This window comes from Podarcis filfolensis (assembly GCF_964270895.1).
Source record: "Podarcis filfolensis genome assembly, chromosome: 2".
Lineage (NCBI taxonomy): Eukaryota > Metazoa > Chordata > Lepidosauria > Squamata > Lacertidae > Podarcis > Podarcis filfolensis.
Window position 1 is genome coordinate 50,615,860 of NC_139605.1, and position 17,554 is coordinate 50,633,413.

The 17,554-nt window shown below is 40.7% G+C and overlaps 1 protein-coding gene across 2 annotated transcripts; it reads right to left on the reverse strand.

Annotated features, from left to right (window-relative positions):
• Window positions 1-206: 206 nt before the first annotated feature.
• Window positions 207-17,553, reverse strand: WDR82 (WD repeat domain 82; the record flags this gene model as incomplete). Of its 2 annotated transcripts, none has more annotated exons than XM_083603551.1 (9): window positions 207-1,000; window positions 1,390-1,532; window positions 1,761-1,830; window positions 3,538-3,693; window positions 4,092-4,208; window positions 6,789-6,888; window positions 7,033-7,099; window positions 11,629-11,726; window positions 17,393-17,553. In XM_083603551.1, 9 exons carry the CDS (start codon window positions 17,551-17,553, stop codon window positions 971-973), a joined length of 942 nt encoding a protein of 313 aa, XP_083459677.1. In that variant the 3' UTR covers window positions 207-970. The 2 variants fall into 2 exon arrangements, with proteins under 2 accessions (XP_083459677.1, XP_083459676.1); XM_083603550.1 differs by having other exon boundaries at window positions 6,786-6,888.
• Window position 17,554: the final 1 nt, after the last annotated feature.

Sequence of the window (17,554 nt, forward strand, 5' to 3'; positions counted from 1 at the left end):
AATTCTGCAGTCCCATCAAGTTAGTTTGACAGAGTTAACTAAATTTGCACTAACAGAATGACCCCATTCACAATGGGCGGAAATATTTAGGGAAGGGGGCAGTACAAGCTGTGCCTAGCCTTGGAGGAATGGAATGGAAGTATGGAGAACAGGAAGACCGATGTGTGAAAGGCAGGTGAAGAACCAAGACTAATTCCACAATACTGTATTGGTCCAAATGTTACTTTTTAATATCTAAAAGTAAAAAAATATGCTCCATCCACCCCCTCCCCATATTTACATAATCAGTTGCAATTACACTGAAAGAAGGGGTACAGAGAATGCATTTCCATCCAGTCTGTTTTTAAATGCATTTTACAGCTGAAAACTTCTTTATTGCTTAGGATCATCCACGCCAAGTCCTTGCATGTCCTCGACACTGCCATGTCAAGGAATCCAAAATGTCTATAAAGTCTCATGGGAGTATTAGTAGCATAAGAAGCTTTCTCCAAGAATGGGGTAGTTGCTGTATATATGGCACAAAGATTTATGTGGCACAGAGAAGCACTTAAAGGAGTGCAGAGTGTATTTACTGTTGATATTTCAGAACAGAGAAAACATTCTGGAAAGTTTGTTTTTAAACAAGCCCAGAATCCTAGGAGCTTACAATTGATAACCCTCACTTAAAAACAAAAGGGACTGATGTATCAACATGTATTTGCTGTGCCAATATTAAACCAAAGCTCTGCTACAATTCGGGACGATACTTGCTAGGATCTCAAGTTCCTGAACTGGTAGGTGCGCAGCCAAATGAAAAAATCCTTTTGAAGGGATGCAGCAAAGAGCCTGGCATACCAAAATATAAATAGGATGTGCTGCATGGGAGCATTCAAGTCTGCGATGTAATCCCAGTACTTCTATTACAGTCTTCACAAATACGTTGCTGTCAGTACAATTTGAAAACTGTCCAATGGAAAAGATGAATCCGGAATTAGTCATCTATAGTGGGTAACCAAAAGGCCTGAAAGAAGAAACAAAATCAGTGTGATTCTAGTATGTCTGCCAATTTTCTAATTACAAAGAACTGTTCAATATAAATTGAGAGTTTATACTTCCTGCTTACATAGTCCATGTGCATTTTGAAGTGCACTGTTCTGTAAGTATGTTAAGGGGACAGGAGTGCACACACAAGCCTCACAGCATCGTATGCACACACAGGGTCCCTGACCTTCCCCTGCAGGGGGCTTGAATGCAAGTAGATTTCTCCGCAATCAACTCTGCTTTGACAAGGTCCTCATCCCTACAAAAAGCTGTACTCACTTTCAAACACCCATAAGGAGTGCCCATTTGTCCGAAGCATGCACATATTCAATTTGGCTGGGGTTCTGTAGAAACATATTGTCTCCTTACCATATTGGAGCATGCACTGGCAAAGGTCATAAATCTTGGGTTGAACTGTAAACAGGTAATAGGGCCTGTGTGCTTCCCATCTAGCACTGCTACTTTCATTCCAGTCTCTCCATTCCAAACGTGGATCTTCCCATCCTCTGATCCTGTAAATTGGATTATGCAATATTAGTATGAAGCACCAACAGGAGACCAATTAATTAAGCAACCCAACTGATTTTTAACTGATGGCACAGCCAATATATACAAAACACCCAGATACACCCCAGAAGGGCAGAAATCTTTTCAGGCCATAGGCTGCATTGGAAGTGACACTGAAATTACTTTTCAAACTTGGTGTTCCCCAGTTACATAAAGGAGTGTGGCTCTCTTACCAATCATTATAAACTGAGAGTCTGGGGTGAATGAAGCTTCCAGTGTAACAGCTTTTGTGTTGTTAAATCCCTGCAAAGAAAAAGGAAAAGTGAGTTTGGAGGCAAGAAAAGCAAGTCAATGCCTCATGCTAAGAAGCAAGAATCCACTAGAGTCCAGAAGATGATACACATGAAATCCTTTAGTTACCTGGGTTAGAAAGAGTGATCGAAGATTTTGGGAAGTAAATGGCAATTAGGCAGAAACTGTAAATATTTGAAGTATACTTGAAATTAAAGGGATATTAATAAAAGAAACTGATGTGCTGACAATCTAATCCTGCCAGACCTAGAGAACTACTGGGCCCTTGATGAACTACTGCAGTAAAAGAGTTTGGCTCAGCATAACCTGTGTCATACAGAAGCAGCATGTGCAACACCTTGGGCTGATAAGAGAATGAGGAAGGTCTTGTCTGGTGGCTTGGTGAATGATGAAGCCACTAAATGAGAGAAGCTAAGATGACATTACAGGAGAAAACTGGGTAAACAAAGTGGGTGGAAAAAATTGTTCCCACCTATGCTCAATATAAAAACCTATAAAGGACAGGAGTAGGGTAGGCTTACTTTGTCTCTCAAAGGATAGAGAAAGGACCATGAGATCCATTGATATTGATGGCCACTGTTAATTATGAACTACTATGGAACTTAGAATAATCACGTCTTAAGTAGATGAACAAGAGGACTGTAGGAGGACGTTGCAATGCAATACCAAGTACTGTTATGTAAAGAATTCATGCTTTATCTGCTTTCTTTATCCATTACACTTGCATTGGGTAGTCTGCTTAATAAATTACTGTTTCAGTTGCACTATTGACTCACTTGTCACTCTTATTGGTTTAAGCCTTGTCTGCTGGGCTGCAATATAGAACCCTGATTTCCACCAAACAGTAATAGGTTTATGGAAGAAGCGCCTGATAGCGCCTCCTAAAAATGTCTGTAGCATAAACATTTAGACAGAATGATTGTTGAAAGATGAACAGCTGAGAAATCTTTAAAACAATACTAGTGGATCTGTGCAATACCCTATTTTTTTGCTCTATAAGACACACCCGACCATAAGACGCACCTAGTTTTTAGAGAAGAAAAACAAGAAAAGCCAGCAAGAGCCGCAGACACGCTCGCTTGGCGCGGCTCTTTAAAGATAGAGTGGCTCTTGCTGGCTTTTTCGGGAGGTGGAAAAAGGGACTGGTGGACTTCCCTCTGTCCCTTCTCCCACCTCCCTGAAAACCAGAGCAAGCTGCGCAGCTATCGCTGAAGCCAGCACAGCAAAAGGAAGAGCTGCGCAGCGTCTCTTGTTGTGCTGCCTTCCCAGCGAAGCAGGATTAGGGACGGAAGGGTGCCCTTACGCAGCTCTCCCTCTTGCTGTGCAAAGCCTCTTAAGCTATCGCTGAAGCCAGCACAGCAAGAGGGAGAGCTGTGCAGCACCTCTTGGTCTGTTGGCTTCCCAGTGAAGCAGGATGAGGGACGGAAGGGGCTCCATAAGGGCTCCCTTCTGTCCCTCCTCCCGCTTCGCTGGAAAGGCAGCACAACAAGAGGTGCTGCGCAGCTCTCCCTCTTGCTGTGCTGGCTTCAGAGATAGCTGCGCAGCCTGCATTCGCTCCATAAGACGCACACACATTTCCCCTTACCTTTTAGGAGGAAAAAAGTGTGTCTTATGGAGCGAAAAATACGGTACATCTCACCTATAACTAAGGAAGTTTAAGACAGAGAGCACCCCAGAAAGTAAGGAAAGCAGCCTCACCGCAAATGTATGAAGAACAGCTCCTTTAAAGGCATCTATGAGTCGGATGAACCCTCCATTGGTTGATATAAGAACAAGTTTACCATCACTGCTGAACTTCAAACCAGTCCACTCACAGGTTCGGTCATACTGCATCTTAAAGGTAGCAAATGGACCCTTCAAGAAAGAAAACCAAATGAGGGCATATAGCGGAACCATCTCAATCATTCTATTTATGAAAGTTAATATAAACCTGCACAAACAGTCATACAGAATTATTTTTGTTGTGAGAAGACTGAAGGGAGCCAGTGAGCATCTCTTGGTCACTGGGACGCTGGCAAAGAATGCTGGTCTAGATAGACCCTGATCAGATAGGGCATTCTTCCAACATGAATGAAAACTCAGGACTACTTAACAAAAATTACGTTTTACTTTAATAGATCTAGAGTATGACTTTTGTTTTCTAGAGTTAAATGCATTATATCTGAATCACAGGAATTCTGCCCGTTACAGACATGTTTATAGAGATCTCTTGGGAATGTTTACAATCTCAAATGCACCTGGACATTACATACCTTATCAAATGAGCGAAGATCATAAAGCTTCACCATTTCGGAATTGACCCCAGCTGCAAAAATCAGCCCCTCTGGATCAAATGAACACACAGGCTTCCCTTGAGGATGCATCAAGCCCTATAATTTGGGAAATTAAAATAAATTACTCCACGTAAAACAAAATGTGTTATTTCTATTACTGTTAAATCACAATACAAGCAAGAACACATCAACAATATACATTATACATTATTTAATAATAATAATAATAATAATAATAATAATAATAATAATAATAATAGAATTCATGCCCACTATATTTCTAAACCAGAATACTGAGTTGGAATGATTAAATGTGAATCATTAACAAAGATGAATCACTAACAGGTATGCATGTAGTTTCCTAACTACTGTGGCAAGCAATGCCAGCATATAAATATAAAACTATGTATTAACAATTATATCACAATATGTAGTATTGCTCTATCACAACACTGTTAAGAGATTATTTAAAATTTCCATGGTTCAACATATAATTGAAAAAACTTAGTTGTGAATTATGTCTTCTATATGATTACAGCCAAACCCACATTTTCATTGGTGCCACAGATACCTGTAAAACTCCATTCAATATATATGGGTGGCATTACTTGAGTCTAAGCTCCGTGAAGAACCAAGGAAGGTTAGTATTTATAGGTAACGTGCCTTGGCATAATCTTATGAGAAACATATTATAAATTACACCATTTTTTCTGGACCTCATAAACAATTGCTAAATTACAGTTTGGTTTTTTGACAACTCTGTACATGACTGTCAGGGAACTGCATCAGAACAGGGGTGGGAAACAGAGGGGCAGTTGTGTTACAGGGAGCCTCCGAAAATCTTGCGAAGCAGTTCTTCTTCTGGTGATGAGGAAAACCCTGCACAGAAGTCTAAAGCGCAAAGAGGGACGGAAAAGGCTGGGCGTAACAAGGCTTTTATGCTGGAGGAGGTCCAGGAAACAGCACTCCTGGATTCTGCTAGCGATTGAGGCAGACATGAACTTTGGGTTTCTGCACTGTAAATAGTTTGCACCAAAATAAAACCTGTAAAAGACAGGTTGGAGTCCTGCCTGCTTACTCGTGAGCAGCCACCCTCGCCATCTGACACTTAGGTGTTCCAATGAATACAATTTAGTTAAGATATATTCATTTTGTTTAAAGGTAAAGGTAAAAGTAAAGGGACCCCTGACCGTTAGGTCCAGCTACAAAAGATAAGCTAAAGTTGGATCTAAGAGGAATTGATGGTGTTCATATAGGGAGTCCCAAGATCTTTGTTTAAAATTTATTTAATTATAGTTCTGATTTTACTCCTCCCCAAAGCTCAGCCTCAAAGAATAATTAAGCTAAAGCCTTGGCAGAGAAAATACTCAAAATAGGAACTATCTGCTTTTGAATCTGAACAGATGTTTTGACAGCAGCTATCTGAAATTTCCCAGTTAACGTTTCACCAAGAAAAAGGTCGCAGGTATCTAAATGCCTGTTTGTGTTTACACATTTGGCCATCAAGCAGCCATTTACATTTTTGGGATATTTAAGCAAACATAACCTATGAGTGCTTGATTACTTCCTACAGTGATTCAAATTTAGACAATGTTAGTTAAGCCTACAGTGGTACCTCGGGTTACATACGCTTCAGGTTACACACTCCACTAAGCCAGAAATAGTGCTTCAGGTTAAGAACTTTGCTTCAGGATAAGAACAGAAATCGGGCTCTGGTGGCGCGGCGGCAGGAGGCCCCATTAGCTAAAGTGGTACTTCAGATTAAGAACAGTTTCAGGTTAAGTACAGACCTCCGGAACGAATTAAGTACTTAACCTGAGGTAGCACTGTATCTTATTTCATGATAACAATGCCAGGTTATTGGCATAAAGCAGAGCTGAAATCTTTCATTCCACCAAAGCAGACATTTCTGCAACAATGTTGTTTATGCAAAAAATGAAAAGTGGGACCAAACTATAGCTCTCCTTTACCCGATTTTATCGAAACTGCTTATATTAAAACATCATTAATACACACTCTTAATTGCAGGGGAGTGTTCTAATGCAGAGTATGTACAAGTCACAGTAACCTTTTGTCAATATTAGTACTGGCGAACTTGTGTGCCACAGCTGGTCCTTATTTACTAAATCAAAGGCTAAGATAGCAATCAAAGTTAGAAATTAATGTTTATTTGTGTCCTTGATATATTTAGAAATCAAATAACGTAACAGAGATATCCAATCAGATTCCAGTGCTTCCGACAACTACCTTGCTCTTCATCAATAGAATAATTCTCTTCATCCCAGAGCTGCAGCTTCTGAGGAAGAAACTGGATACATACCCAAAGGCTGAATATTTGCTATAATTGTGTGGGTAACAACCATGCATAAGGTTTAAAAATATTACTAAGAAGTGTGTGCATGGAGGGAGAATGTACTTTGGGACCACAACACATGGGGAGGTGAACATTTCCCTCCCCAGTTGTGATTCCAATGCTGAACCACCACAAATTCTGGCAATTAGTATTAGAGAAAAGGCTCAAACTGATGCACAGAACAGATGTATAGGCTTGTAATTCCTTTGGTAACACACCATCTTTTAGTGGAATTGAATACTATGCTCTACAGTCTATTCTACATTCTGAAGCAGCCCTCCAGTGCACCTTATGCCGACTACCCATTAACCAATACTCAATACCTGGCAATTTGGAGATCGAAGATCCCAAAGTCTGATGGTCTTATCAAGCGACCCAGAAATAAAGGTATCATCCACTGGAGACATGGACAGAGCAACAACTCTGAAGGTGAGATAAAAATAAATGACATAAAACTATTTTTTCATCTTTCATTCTTGCCAATTTAAACAAGATAAAAATTCAACAAAATGCACCGTTATTCCTGCTTCTTTACCAGCAAAATTACGAGTGCACTACTCATCTTACCTTTTGCTATGTCCTGGGAAGTATCTGATGTATTTATTGTCATGCAGAGAGAGGTATCTGATTGTATCTACAAGAAATCAACAAGGCAAACAATATTATACAGCAACCCTGCATCACCTGGCCAGTAATAACAGTTTGTTTATTTCAATAGAGACAGTTATTTTTCTTGAAACGCAGTTATTGTGTGGGTTAAAATTGAAGCCATGAAGTACAGTCTTTTGGCAGAGCCTGAGCAAAATAGTACAGTACTTGCATGACCCAGCGTGAAATTGTTTTAGGTTTGAGCCAGTAGGAATAATATACTGTACTTTCTGTCTAAAAAATATAACCATTTCTCTACCTGCAGTTTGTTTAACTTTTAGCTGTGTTAAGAATTTAGCAGTCATGTAAACCTTATCCGAGTGCCAACCACCTCAGCTCAACAACTGCAGTTAAAATGAGAATTCTGGGATACTGAACTCTGAAAACTACTTCTGGATAAAAATAAACGAACAGAAGTAAACAAGTAAAAGACAACTAAATAGCAATACTTACATGTATATAAAGACGAATAGAACATTGAGATTGATCACTTGCATTATATTTGCAGTATTTCTCAATCAGTATTTTCAACATACTTTTTTGGTTTGTACTCCAATTACAGCTAAGTAAGTTATACAGCAGATAAAACTAATCTTGTAAAATTATTTCTCAGTCTTTACTCAAAGTTATATTTATAAATGTTGATGTAAGTAAGTCAGCTTTTTCAAAAGACAAACTACAGTGGGAGAGCAAATAAGATGAGAATTTCAACTCCCAAGTGGAAAGTAAGGATGCAGAACCCACACATTTTGCAGCCCTTTAATCGCATGAAAAATAATGTGCTTAAGTATTTTCCAGTGGAACTGATAAGAACATGCAGAGGGACGTAGACACATTTTGAAGAACAATTTTGCAAGCCAAAAATGAATGCCCAGGACAGACATGCTAGTCTGAAGAGCCAACTCTCTACCATGCACACTGCAATGCACAGGTTTTTTAAATTCCTGAATCTATTGTTTAAACACACACACATTTGAGAGAGACTGATGGTCTTTAAGTAGCAACAGTTACCTGGCACCAAACGAATGCAGGGAGGAAGCGCCTTGTTTTAGCAGATAAAGCTCTGTCCCAGGCAAGGCAGTGGCCTGTACAGTTATCTCCTGTACCGGGTGGTATCATAGACCCTCAAACTGTACAAACTACTACCTCAGCCTGGAATCAGGCAGGTAGAATTAGGCTTGAAAACTGAGACATTCTTCATAGAGGAGTACATCAGCAGAGCTGGTTCAAGCAGAAATTCAGAAACACCTAAATATTAATTCAAATACACAAATTGTGGCAAGCCTCCTGCAGGAAAGGACTTTGACTTGCCTGCCTCTTCCAAGAACATGTCCATACTGTATGAGTTCTTGAAATGCTTCAGACATTCAAGATAGATACCTTTTGAAGCACATATCAGTGATGCAAGGTAGAAAAATTTTCTAATGTTTTCCCCCCATTTGTAAAAATCCATTATTTCATAAAATTCATTAGTTACACATAAAACAGTCAAACTCTGCAGTTTCAAAGTTGTGATTAACATTTTGTAGATCACTATCCCTCAGAAGAGTGCATGAATATGTAATAAATATAAACATATTTTGTGTGTTTGTGTTTGTTTTCCTTTAAATTTCAAACCCTGAGTTGTAGCCAAGCCTAGTAATACTCAAAGTAGACCAACTGAAATTATTAAACCTAGGGTCAGTGTCAACTATTCCATACTACTAGCAGAAGTCAGAACAATGACTCGCACTAAAGCAATGGGACCCCACCCCAAAGCTGCTCCGGAGGGGCGGGAGAACACTAAGAACAGCATGTCGTGGGAGAAGAGGGGAGATCATTCCATAAGACAAGCAGAAAACACTAGTGCTGACAGAACAACATCCTTCATACGACAATGAATTCCTCCCCTGTTAGTAACATCCATTAAGTTCAACAGGTCTACTCTGAAAAGGACTAGCATTGGACACAGCCCTATGTAAGGAAGTGTATGTTGCCAAGCTGTTATATCTCAAAAAGTATTTTCAAGTAAAGCTTTGGCTTGAATACAGCATTACAGCTTCAATGGCTAAGTTCGCTTGCAACCCTGGTAGTGCTATGCAGATGAGCCTCAACTAGCCCAAACATGATTCACCTAATCCCCACTTCTTATTTTTACTAAAACAATCAATTATGTAAAATCAGACTCAATTGATTTAGGGTTTGGAAATTATTTATTTTTAATTTATTTGTTTATATCCCATCTTTCTTCCAAGGATCTTAAGGTACATATAGTTCTCCCCTGAACTCCCATTTTATCATCCCATCGACTTGTGAGGTAAGTTAAAGTGAGAGGTAGTAACTAGTCTAAGGGCACCCACTGAGCTTTAAGACAGAGTGGGGTTTGTACTTTGGTTTCTCAGGCCCTAGTCCAACACTCTAACCAGTGCACCATGCTGGTTCTGGAAAACCCATATCACTGCATACTTTAACACTGCCAACCATGGCTGAGGACTGTTTCATAATCAAGGAATGTACACACATTTTGTTTTTTAAAAAGAAAAGTTAAGGAGCCATATCATAATTTTGTACACCCAGCAAGAGAAGGATGTGGTTATCACCTCTATGCAGAGGCCAGAAAGACTGGCCAGTTCTGAAAATATTCTGAATTTTAAGCTTTAGATTAAAAAACCTCAAGATATTATTCATAATACTTTTATTACCCTCTATGAATGCCTACAATTCTTCTCAGATAATTTTTAGAATATTAATGCCTTGATAATAAACTTGACTATTCTTTAAAGGACACCAAATATCTTAACATCTTACTCTCAGGTTATAACTGCTGAATTTGACAAAAGTTTTATTATTTTACTCAAGATGTCACTACATTGAGCCAAAATAGATATGAGTATAAAATAAATTCCTTGTACTTACAGCTTAAAAAGGATAATTTTAGAAGCTTGCCCTACAAAGGGCGAAAAACCTCCACCCTGCGGGCACAGGACCCAATATGGCAAGCAAGGCTGCTTTCCTCAAACATGCCCGCCCACCCCACAACTGATGGCATATATATGAAAACAGGTGTGGGACAGGTAAGGATGCAGCTACAAAATAACAACTGGGAGCTTAAATCAGCACCACCATCAAGCTTTACTAGAATTGGTTGCACTAAGGCAGGCTTCAACCTCGGCCCTCCAGATGTTTTTGGCCTACAACTCCCATGATCCCTAGCTAGCAGGACCAGTGATCAGGGATGCTGGGAATTGTAGTCACAAAACATCTGGACGGACGAGGTTGAGGAAGCCTGCACTAAGGGGTTCACCACTGAGCCCAGCTTTGTCCATTTGCAGGTGCAGTGTTAAATCAAATCATACTCACAAATGGACTTTAAAGGTGCTCACTGTAACTGCCAATAATTGGAGGGTGGCCCACAGGGGTATGTGGGCGAGGGAATGAAGCATCCAACAGGGGGGTGGGGAAATAAATTTCTCACCACTTCCAGAGGATGAAAAGCAAGCTAGAAAACTTGTTCAGTGTTTTAATCAAGCATGGTTTGTTCAAATGCTTGAATGTCAACTTAAGGAGACAACATTATCAAGTTAAAAGTCAGAAATTAATGATTACCCACTAGATATTAGAGTATGAACAGAGATATTGAATGGATGGAACAAGCCAGGTTTCGAGATGAGAGAGCTGCTGTGAGAGAGGAGCAAACATGTCAATAGTTGAGGAAAGGGTTGCACTGGTAGGATTGGGATATAAATTCAATAAATAAACTGAAGGTGGGAACTGCAGAATCTGCAGAGCAAGCACAACAACAGAAGTGAGGAGAGTAGTTTGGGGAAATGGATGCGACTGAAAAAGAAGCAGGAAAAGTGTGGGAAGGATAGAATGAGTAGGGGAAAAAATCAAAGCCCATATTTATAAATGTCTTTCAGGTTCACGTTTCTGCTCAAGACAAGCTCAAATACTAAAAAATGTACATCTGATGTGACCAACAGAACCCAGTCTGATAAAGATAATCAACATCGTTAACCACATAGAGTCATGTCAAATGAACTGTAATGTTTTTTAGGAATGAATTTATGAATTTACAGACCCCAATATATATTCCTAAGTAAACATAACACATTTACGGTTGGGGAAAACAAGAGATGAGGGCAAGTTCTAAGGCTGCAATTGTAACCTCACATACCTGGACGTAAGTCACACTGAACTCAATAGGACTTACCTCTAAGTAGACATGGTTAAAATTGCATAAGCCAATAGCAAAGTTAAGAGACACCTGCATACATGTTTAGCTTGCATCAAATCAATGGTTCAGGCTTTCATTTCACCCTGATTAAAAGTTCAGTCAAGAATTGACAAAGGTATCTCTTTAAAATAATAATTTAGAGATTAAACATTAAGAGCAGGAAAATATTCATTTACCTTCTAAAAGCTTGAATGAATAAACCACTCAATGTAGTCAAGCCCAATCTTTTGCTCAAGTATTTATTATCTATCCCTGCCAAAAAGCAGGTAGATATCAGAGACAATGAATAGATCACTTACCATCTATTTTATTGGAACTGTACACCACAGTGTTGGCAGCATGCGTGTATCTGATGAGATCCACTCCATACTTTTTACTGTATAGTGTTCTCTTAGGTCTGCCAGGAAGAAATACAAGAACGATTATACTTGTTCCAACATACAAGAACTCCGCTTAGCCATATCAAAACCTTTAAAAAAGCAATTGAACACCTTCACTCAAAGAAGACAATTGCCATTTTAAGACTGCTGTTTCTGTCACCTTTGATTACCACAAAATGAACTGTGACTAACAAATGATTTTTTTTACATGCTAGTGTATGCCATTAAATAAAGAGATTGTGGGGCTAGAAACAGTTCCAATGAATATCTGGTCAGATTCAAAACAAGCTCACTTCAAACCATGGTGTCTGAAGCTGGTTTGTTAAACCACTCAGAGTTTATAATAAATCCTGGCCCAGACGACACAACAAGCAAAGATTCAGAGAAAAGTGAAACCAGATGCAGTCAAAAGCTTCCTTCTGGCTACACAGAGGTAGGGGAGAGGCGGTGGCAGTGCATAAGCCTTATTTCAGCTCCTTGGTATCATGTTAAACCATGGGTTAGCATGATGTGCAGACACAACCCAAATCCGAGCCCTAGATCTAATCTTCCACTACAGTAAGAAATTCCCTCACATCTGTCAAATCTTGTAACATACGCAAAAGGACTTTGCTCTTTACTTTACACATAGCCAGGCAGAAGTAGCACAACAAGTCAGCACTTATTTTGCCTGGCCCAGAGCTCAGCACAATATAGAAGACCTCTCCTATAACACACGGAGAAAACGTGGGGGAGGGGAAGGTTCAGAGGAAGTCATAAACATGTTTGGCTACTGAGTCATGCCAGTATTTCTGAATCTTTACCCAGGAAATTTAAAAGCAATCATTGTAGCTTGCTGCAAGAAGAGATTTGTTATCTGTCTCATCATAAAAACTATCTATTGGCCAGGAGCTTATGAACTTTATGGATGAGTCAATTTTGAACTTGGGCCTTCCGCATCAAAACCCAGCCTAGATACTGCATCTCATAGGCTAAGTCACTTTGAATGTACCAGTAAACTATAGTTTAGTATTATAGGGATGAGCCATGGGATACACCAGGAAGGGGTGGCCAGAAGCATCTACAGTCGTACCTTGGTTTTCGAACGGAATCCGTTCCAGAAGTCCATTCGACGTCTGAAAATGTTAGAAAACCAAGACGCAGCTTTGGATTGGCTGCAGGAACTTCCTGCACTCAATTGGAAGCCACAGAAGACGTTTGGGTTCCAAAGAACTCACTTCGGGGTTTGCGCAGTTTGGGAGCCAAAACATTCAAGTTGCAAGGCGTTCGACAACCAAAGTATGACTGTATTTTTAATTTTAATTACGATTCCTCCTTGTCCGCACTCCAGGATCTCTGGTTTGATTCAACTGATTCATGCAAGAATCATAAACCATGGCTAGAGAGTTTAATCAGAGTCCCAACTTTGGACGTAATTGTAGTTAGTTTAAAATTGAAAGCAGAAGCTTTCAAGCTCATCCTTCTCACAGCAAAAGGAATGTTGGGAATGCATAAGCCCAGGTTTGTGGTTTGCTCCTGTAACACTAAACCATGGCCTATAGTGGTAGATTATAGTATTTAAGCAATAAACACAAATACATTTTATTTTCAAACTTGTTGATACTGTAACATAGGTAGGGGAATGAAAATTATGTTCTTGCTAAGTGAAAGGGTTCAGGTTACAGGGTTCAGGTTACATACGCTTCAGGTTACAGACTCTGCTAACCCAGAAATAGTACCTCGGGTTAAGAACTTTGCTTCAGGATGAGAACAGAAATCGTGCTCCGGCGGCACGGTGGCAGCAGGAGGCCCCATTAGCTAAAGTGGTGCTTCAGGTTAAGAACAGTTTCAGGTTAAGAACAGACCTCCGGAATGAATTAAGTACTTAACCCAAGGTACCACTATACTGTGCCACTTCTATAACATCTAGCACTCAAAAATTCATTGCGCTCTGGTATGTTATGTCCTCTTCAAACTGACAGAAGTATTAGGTGAATGTGGGACACTTAATTACAATTCGTCTATCTGTGGTCAGAGTGAGAATCAACAGAGTAGAAGAACAAATACAAAAAGAGCATGTAAACAGTGATTCAACAACAGGTGGCAAAATCCCCTTTTTGTTTATTATTTATTTAAACAATTTATATACTGCTTAACTATAACCACCTCTAAGCAGTGTACAAGAAATATAATACACAAAAAGGAATTTTTTGATGGAACTATAAAATTGGTCGGAACTATAAAAATACTTCAATTAAAATGTCTTCAGTAGTTCAACAGGGAAGGGGGCTGTCTGACCTCAGCTGGAAAGGAGTTCCATAAAATTGAGCCCACAAAGAAGTGAGAAGGTAAGGAACTCTTTTTGGCTTGATACACACTCCCCTTGGGGAAAGGGAGGGAACAAACTGTATGTGTCACCAATGCCAGCATGCAAGATCATAGGACTGCTTTCATGATAGTCAATTATTAAAAAGGCATTTATTTGGTCTAAGAACTGCCTTAAACAAGGAGAAAATAAAGCTTGCAGCTACACAACAACACATAGTCTGATTACATGTGAGTGTGCTTTTCATTGATGTCTCATTTCATAAGCTCTGGACACTCTTGCTAGGGGCAACCAATTTAACAAGTAAATGATTTTTTCCTTTGAAATTTGAAAAATTGCTTTAAACCTAAATCAGACAGATGCAAAAATAATTTGGGTTTCAATAGAAGAAACTTTTTTTTTAATAGAAAAGATAGCTTCATTCTTGGCAAAGATTTCACTATCCTCAAGGTTGACTGCGAAAGATTATTTGATGCTCTCAGAATGAAAACAGAAACCATGATTCCTATTCAAGCAGTAGAATGAATTGGAACTGCCCCCCCCCCCCGCCAATATTCTAAACTTTGCCCGGATAGGGTCAGCTAATGGAGTTAAGTACTTTAAAATACATGGAAAAGAGCAGACTCTTCAAGAGGGGAAGAAGAAGAAGAAGAGTTTGGATTTGATATCCTGCCTTTCACTCCCTTTAAGGAGTCTCAAAGCGGCTAACATTCTCCTTTCCCTTCCTTCCCCACAACAAACACTCTGTGAGGTGAGTGGGGCTGAGAGACTTCAAAGAAGTGTGACTGGCCCAAGGTCACCGAGCAGCTGCATGTGGAGGAGCGGAGACGCGAACCCGGTTCCCCAGATTATGAGACTACCGCTCTTAACCACTACACCACACGGGAGAGCCGCAAATATGGGAACTCTGTCTACAAAAGACAAGAGTATAAATCATGGAGTAGAACTGATGACAGATTATATATCTATGTATAGTAAGAAATACTATTAATACAATTATTTTGAAAAACCCTATCTCACTGAATTTTAATAATTTATTATTATGTGTCTTTAAAAGTATTGGAAATTTTGTTTCCCTTCTTGATTCTTCAAGGTATCTAGCAGCTAATGTGAAAACAATCCTAACACAGCTGCACATTACTGATCAAAGATATACATAGAAAAACTGGAAGGTCACAGTCCAAAATGCCTAAAAATGCAACATAAATCAACATTTTACATTTGTAATGGTATCAGCAGTACCAAAGACGTGATAACACAGCTGCAAGGTGAAAATAAAAAATGACAACTGGCACCTGGCACCCTTCCCCCTAACTCTCACTCACACACAACCCAAATGTGATGTGGCCTAGGGTCTTGCATACCCATGTCATCCCTTTCCCTGTGTGGAGACTATGCACAACTTCAGTTCCCAACATCTGGTGTGTGCACATGAGGAGCACACACAAGTTGTGTGCTGGGACCACATGGATTAAATATGCAAAATGAATGTGTCTAACACCCAACCCATCCCCCAACAAAGTGAAGCAAGCTAGATACAGCAGGAAAGGGGAAAACCTCTTTGCCCCGCCTCCATGATACCACTGGTGGTTGGCTGTCAACAGAAGACAACCTCTGGCAGAAAAAAACCTCCCTTATAATCTACCCTCTAGCAGAGGCATACCTAGGGTCCCTTGTGCTCTTGAGCTGTATCCCCCGCCCCCAACAAATCTGAGCAGCAGGTGAGGTTGCCTGGACAGGAGGAACATGTCTCCTTGGGGCTGAATGGGGCAGCTGCACTGTTTTCTGCCTGGTAGCTGCTCTGAGGACCCTTTCCGTCCCCTCCTGCACCTGGAGCAGCAACAACCTTTCCTGAGATCCCATCAGCTGGCAAGGCAGGACCTGGCACTCCAAGTATAACAGGAGGATTCTGCCTGATGGGTTAATTTTGTGCCTCTAGCAAGGGCAAATGTCGCCAACCCCTAGGTACACCTCTACCCCACAGAAGCACAGATTTGGAAGTGGGGTAGGAACTACTTTATTAGTGTACCAGACTTTTAGTAGGCAAGCTGAAGAAAATTCTGTTATAGGTGTGATGCTGAAAATATCACATTCACTAGGATTTGGTAATCATTCACATTGTCTCAATGTTTTGGTCTCACATAAAAAAACAAGGAAGTGGGTCAAAGAAAGGTGCTTTCTGTATCAACTTTAACAAGACACTGAGTGAGAAGGAAAGAAAACTGAACATAAACCTTTATAAATGCATTTTATTTAATTGAAACCTACTAACAGAAGCAGCAAATTGCATTTGCAAGAATACTTATAATCACCAAATCATTTAGTAGGGCAACACAAATGGAGTCGTGTCTGACCCGATTGCCGGTATAATTTCATCTTCATTTTCTCACAATGATAAAAATGAAAGGGCAGCTACTTAGCAGTCTATCTATTCTACAGCATTATATCTGGTGCTACTGACGGGACAATTAGACTCACTTCATGTTCGTCTGCTGAAACAACCATATTCCAACTGAGGTACTGTTTTTATACATCACGCCTTTCTCCACTCAGCCCCAGTACACCTACATCCCTAACACATCCATGTGCTAAAGATCCCACAATAATGCTATCTTGTTGAAGTCACCATCAACAGAGATTTTCTCCTAAACCCCTAGGACCAAGCACACTGCTTATTTGCATAGATAAATACAAAGGTTAGGGGGCACAAGTGTCAACATAGGCAGGGAGGGGGACCCAATCATAGAACTGTAGTGTTGGAAGGGACCCAGGGATCATTTAGTCCAACCCCCTGCAATGCAGGAATAAGCAGCTGCCACATACCAGGATCAACCTTGGCGTTATCAGCACCACGATCTAAGCAATCTAGGCTGACAAACCAAGGGGAGGGGCCCTTTAGCTGATTCCTTTAAGATGTACAACTTGCTTTTCTCTAAGGCAGGAAACACCACCAATCCTTATAGAGCACTTGCACTTTCCCAAAAATATTAGAAGATAAGGCAGGCCCTACTCACAGATTTCACAGTGTGATGAGGCGGCGGGATACAAATGGGGGGGGGCGCTATGCCCTCGGTTCCTCCCTCCTTGGAAGTCGGGGCATCCCACCAACCCCGAGGCGCTTCTTGTCCTTCAGCCGGTCCTGCCAACAACACACCCACACCGGTCCCCAAGCCACCCTCCTCCACAAGCATCCTCAGATGCCGAGAACCGGTTTATTTTTAATGTTCTAAATTTCTCTCTTCAAGCCCCCCCCCCGCTCCACTGACTCCCTTTCACGTGCGAGAGGTCTGAAGGGCCTCCTCCCGGCTTCAGAGAGAGCCTCTCTCTCTGCCCCCCCCCGCCTGCCCGGGCCTGCCCGCCCCCTCCCAGTACACTCACTTGCCCTCCTGGCAGTCGTAGAGCACGATGGAGTCGTCGTCGCTGCTGGAGATGACGGTCTCGCCGTTGGGGCTGAAGTCGAAGCAGTTGATCTTGTCCGAGTTCTCGCGGAACACTTTGGCCACGCGGAAGCTCCGCAGCACGTTGTCCGTCAGCTTCATG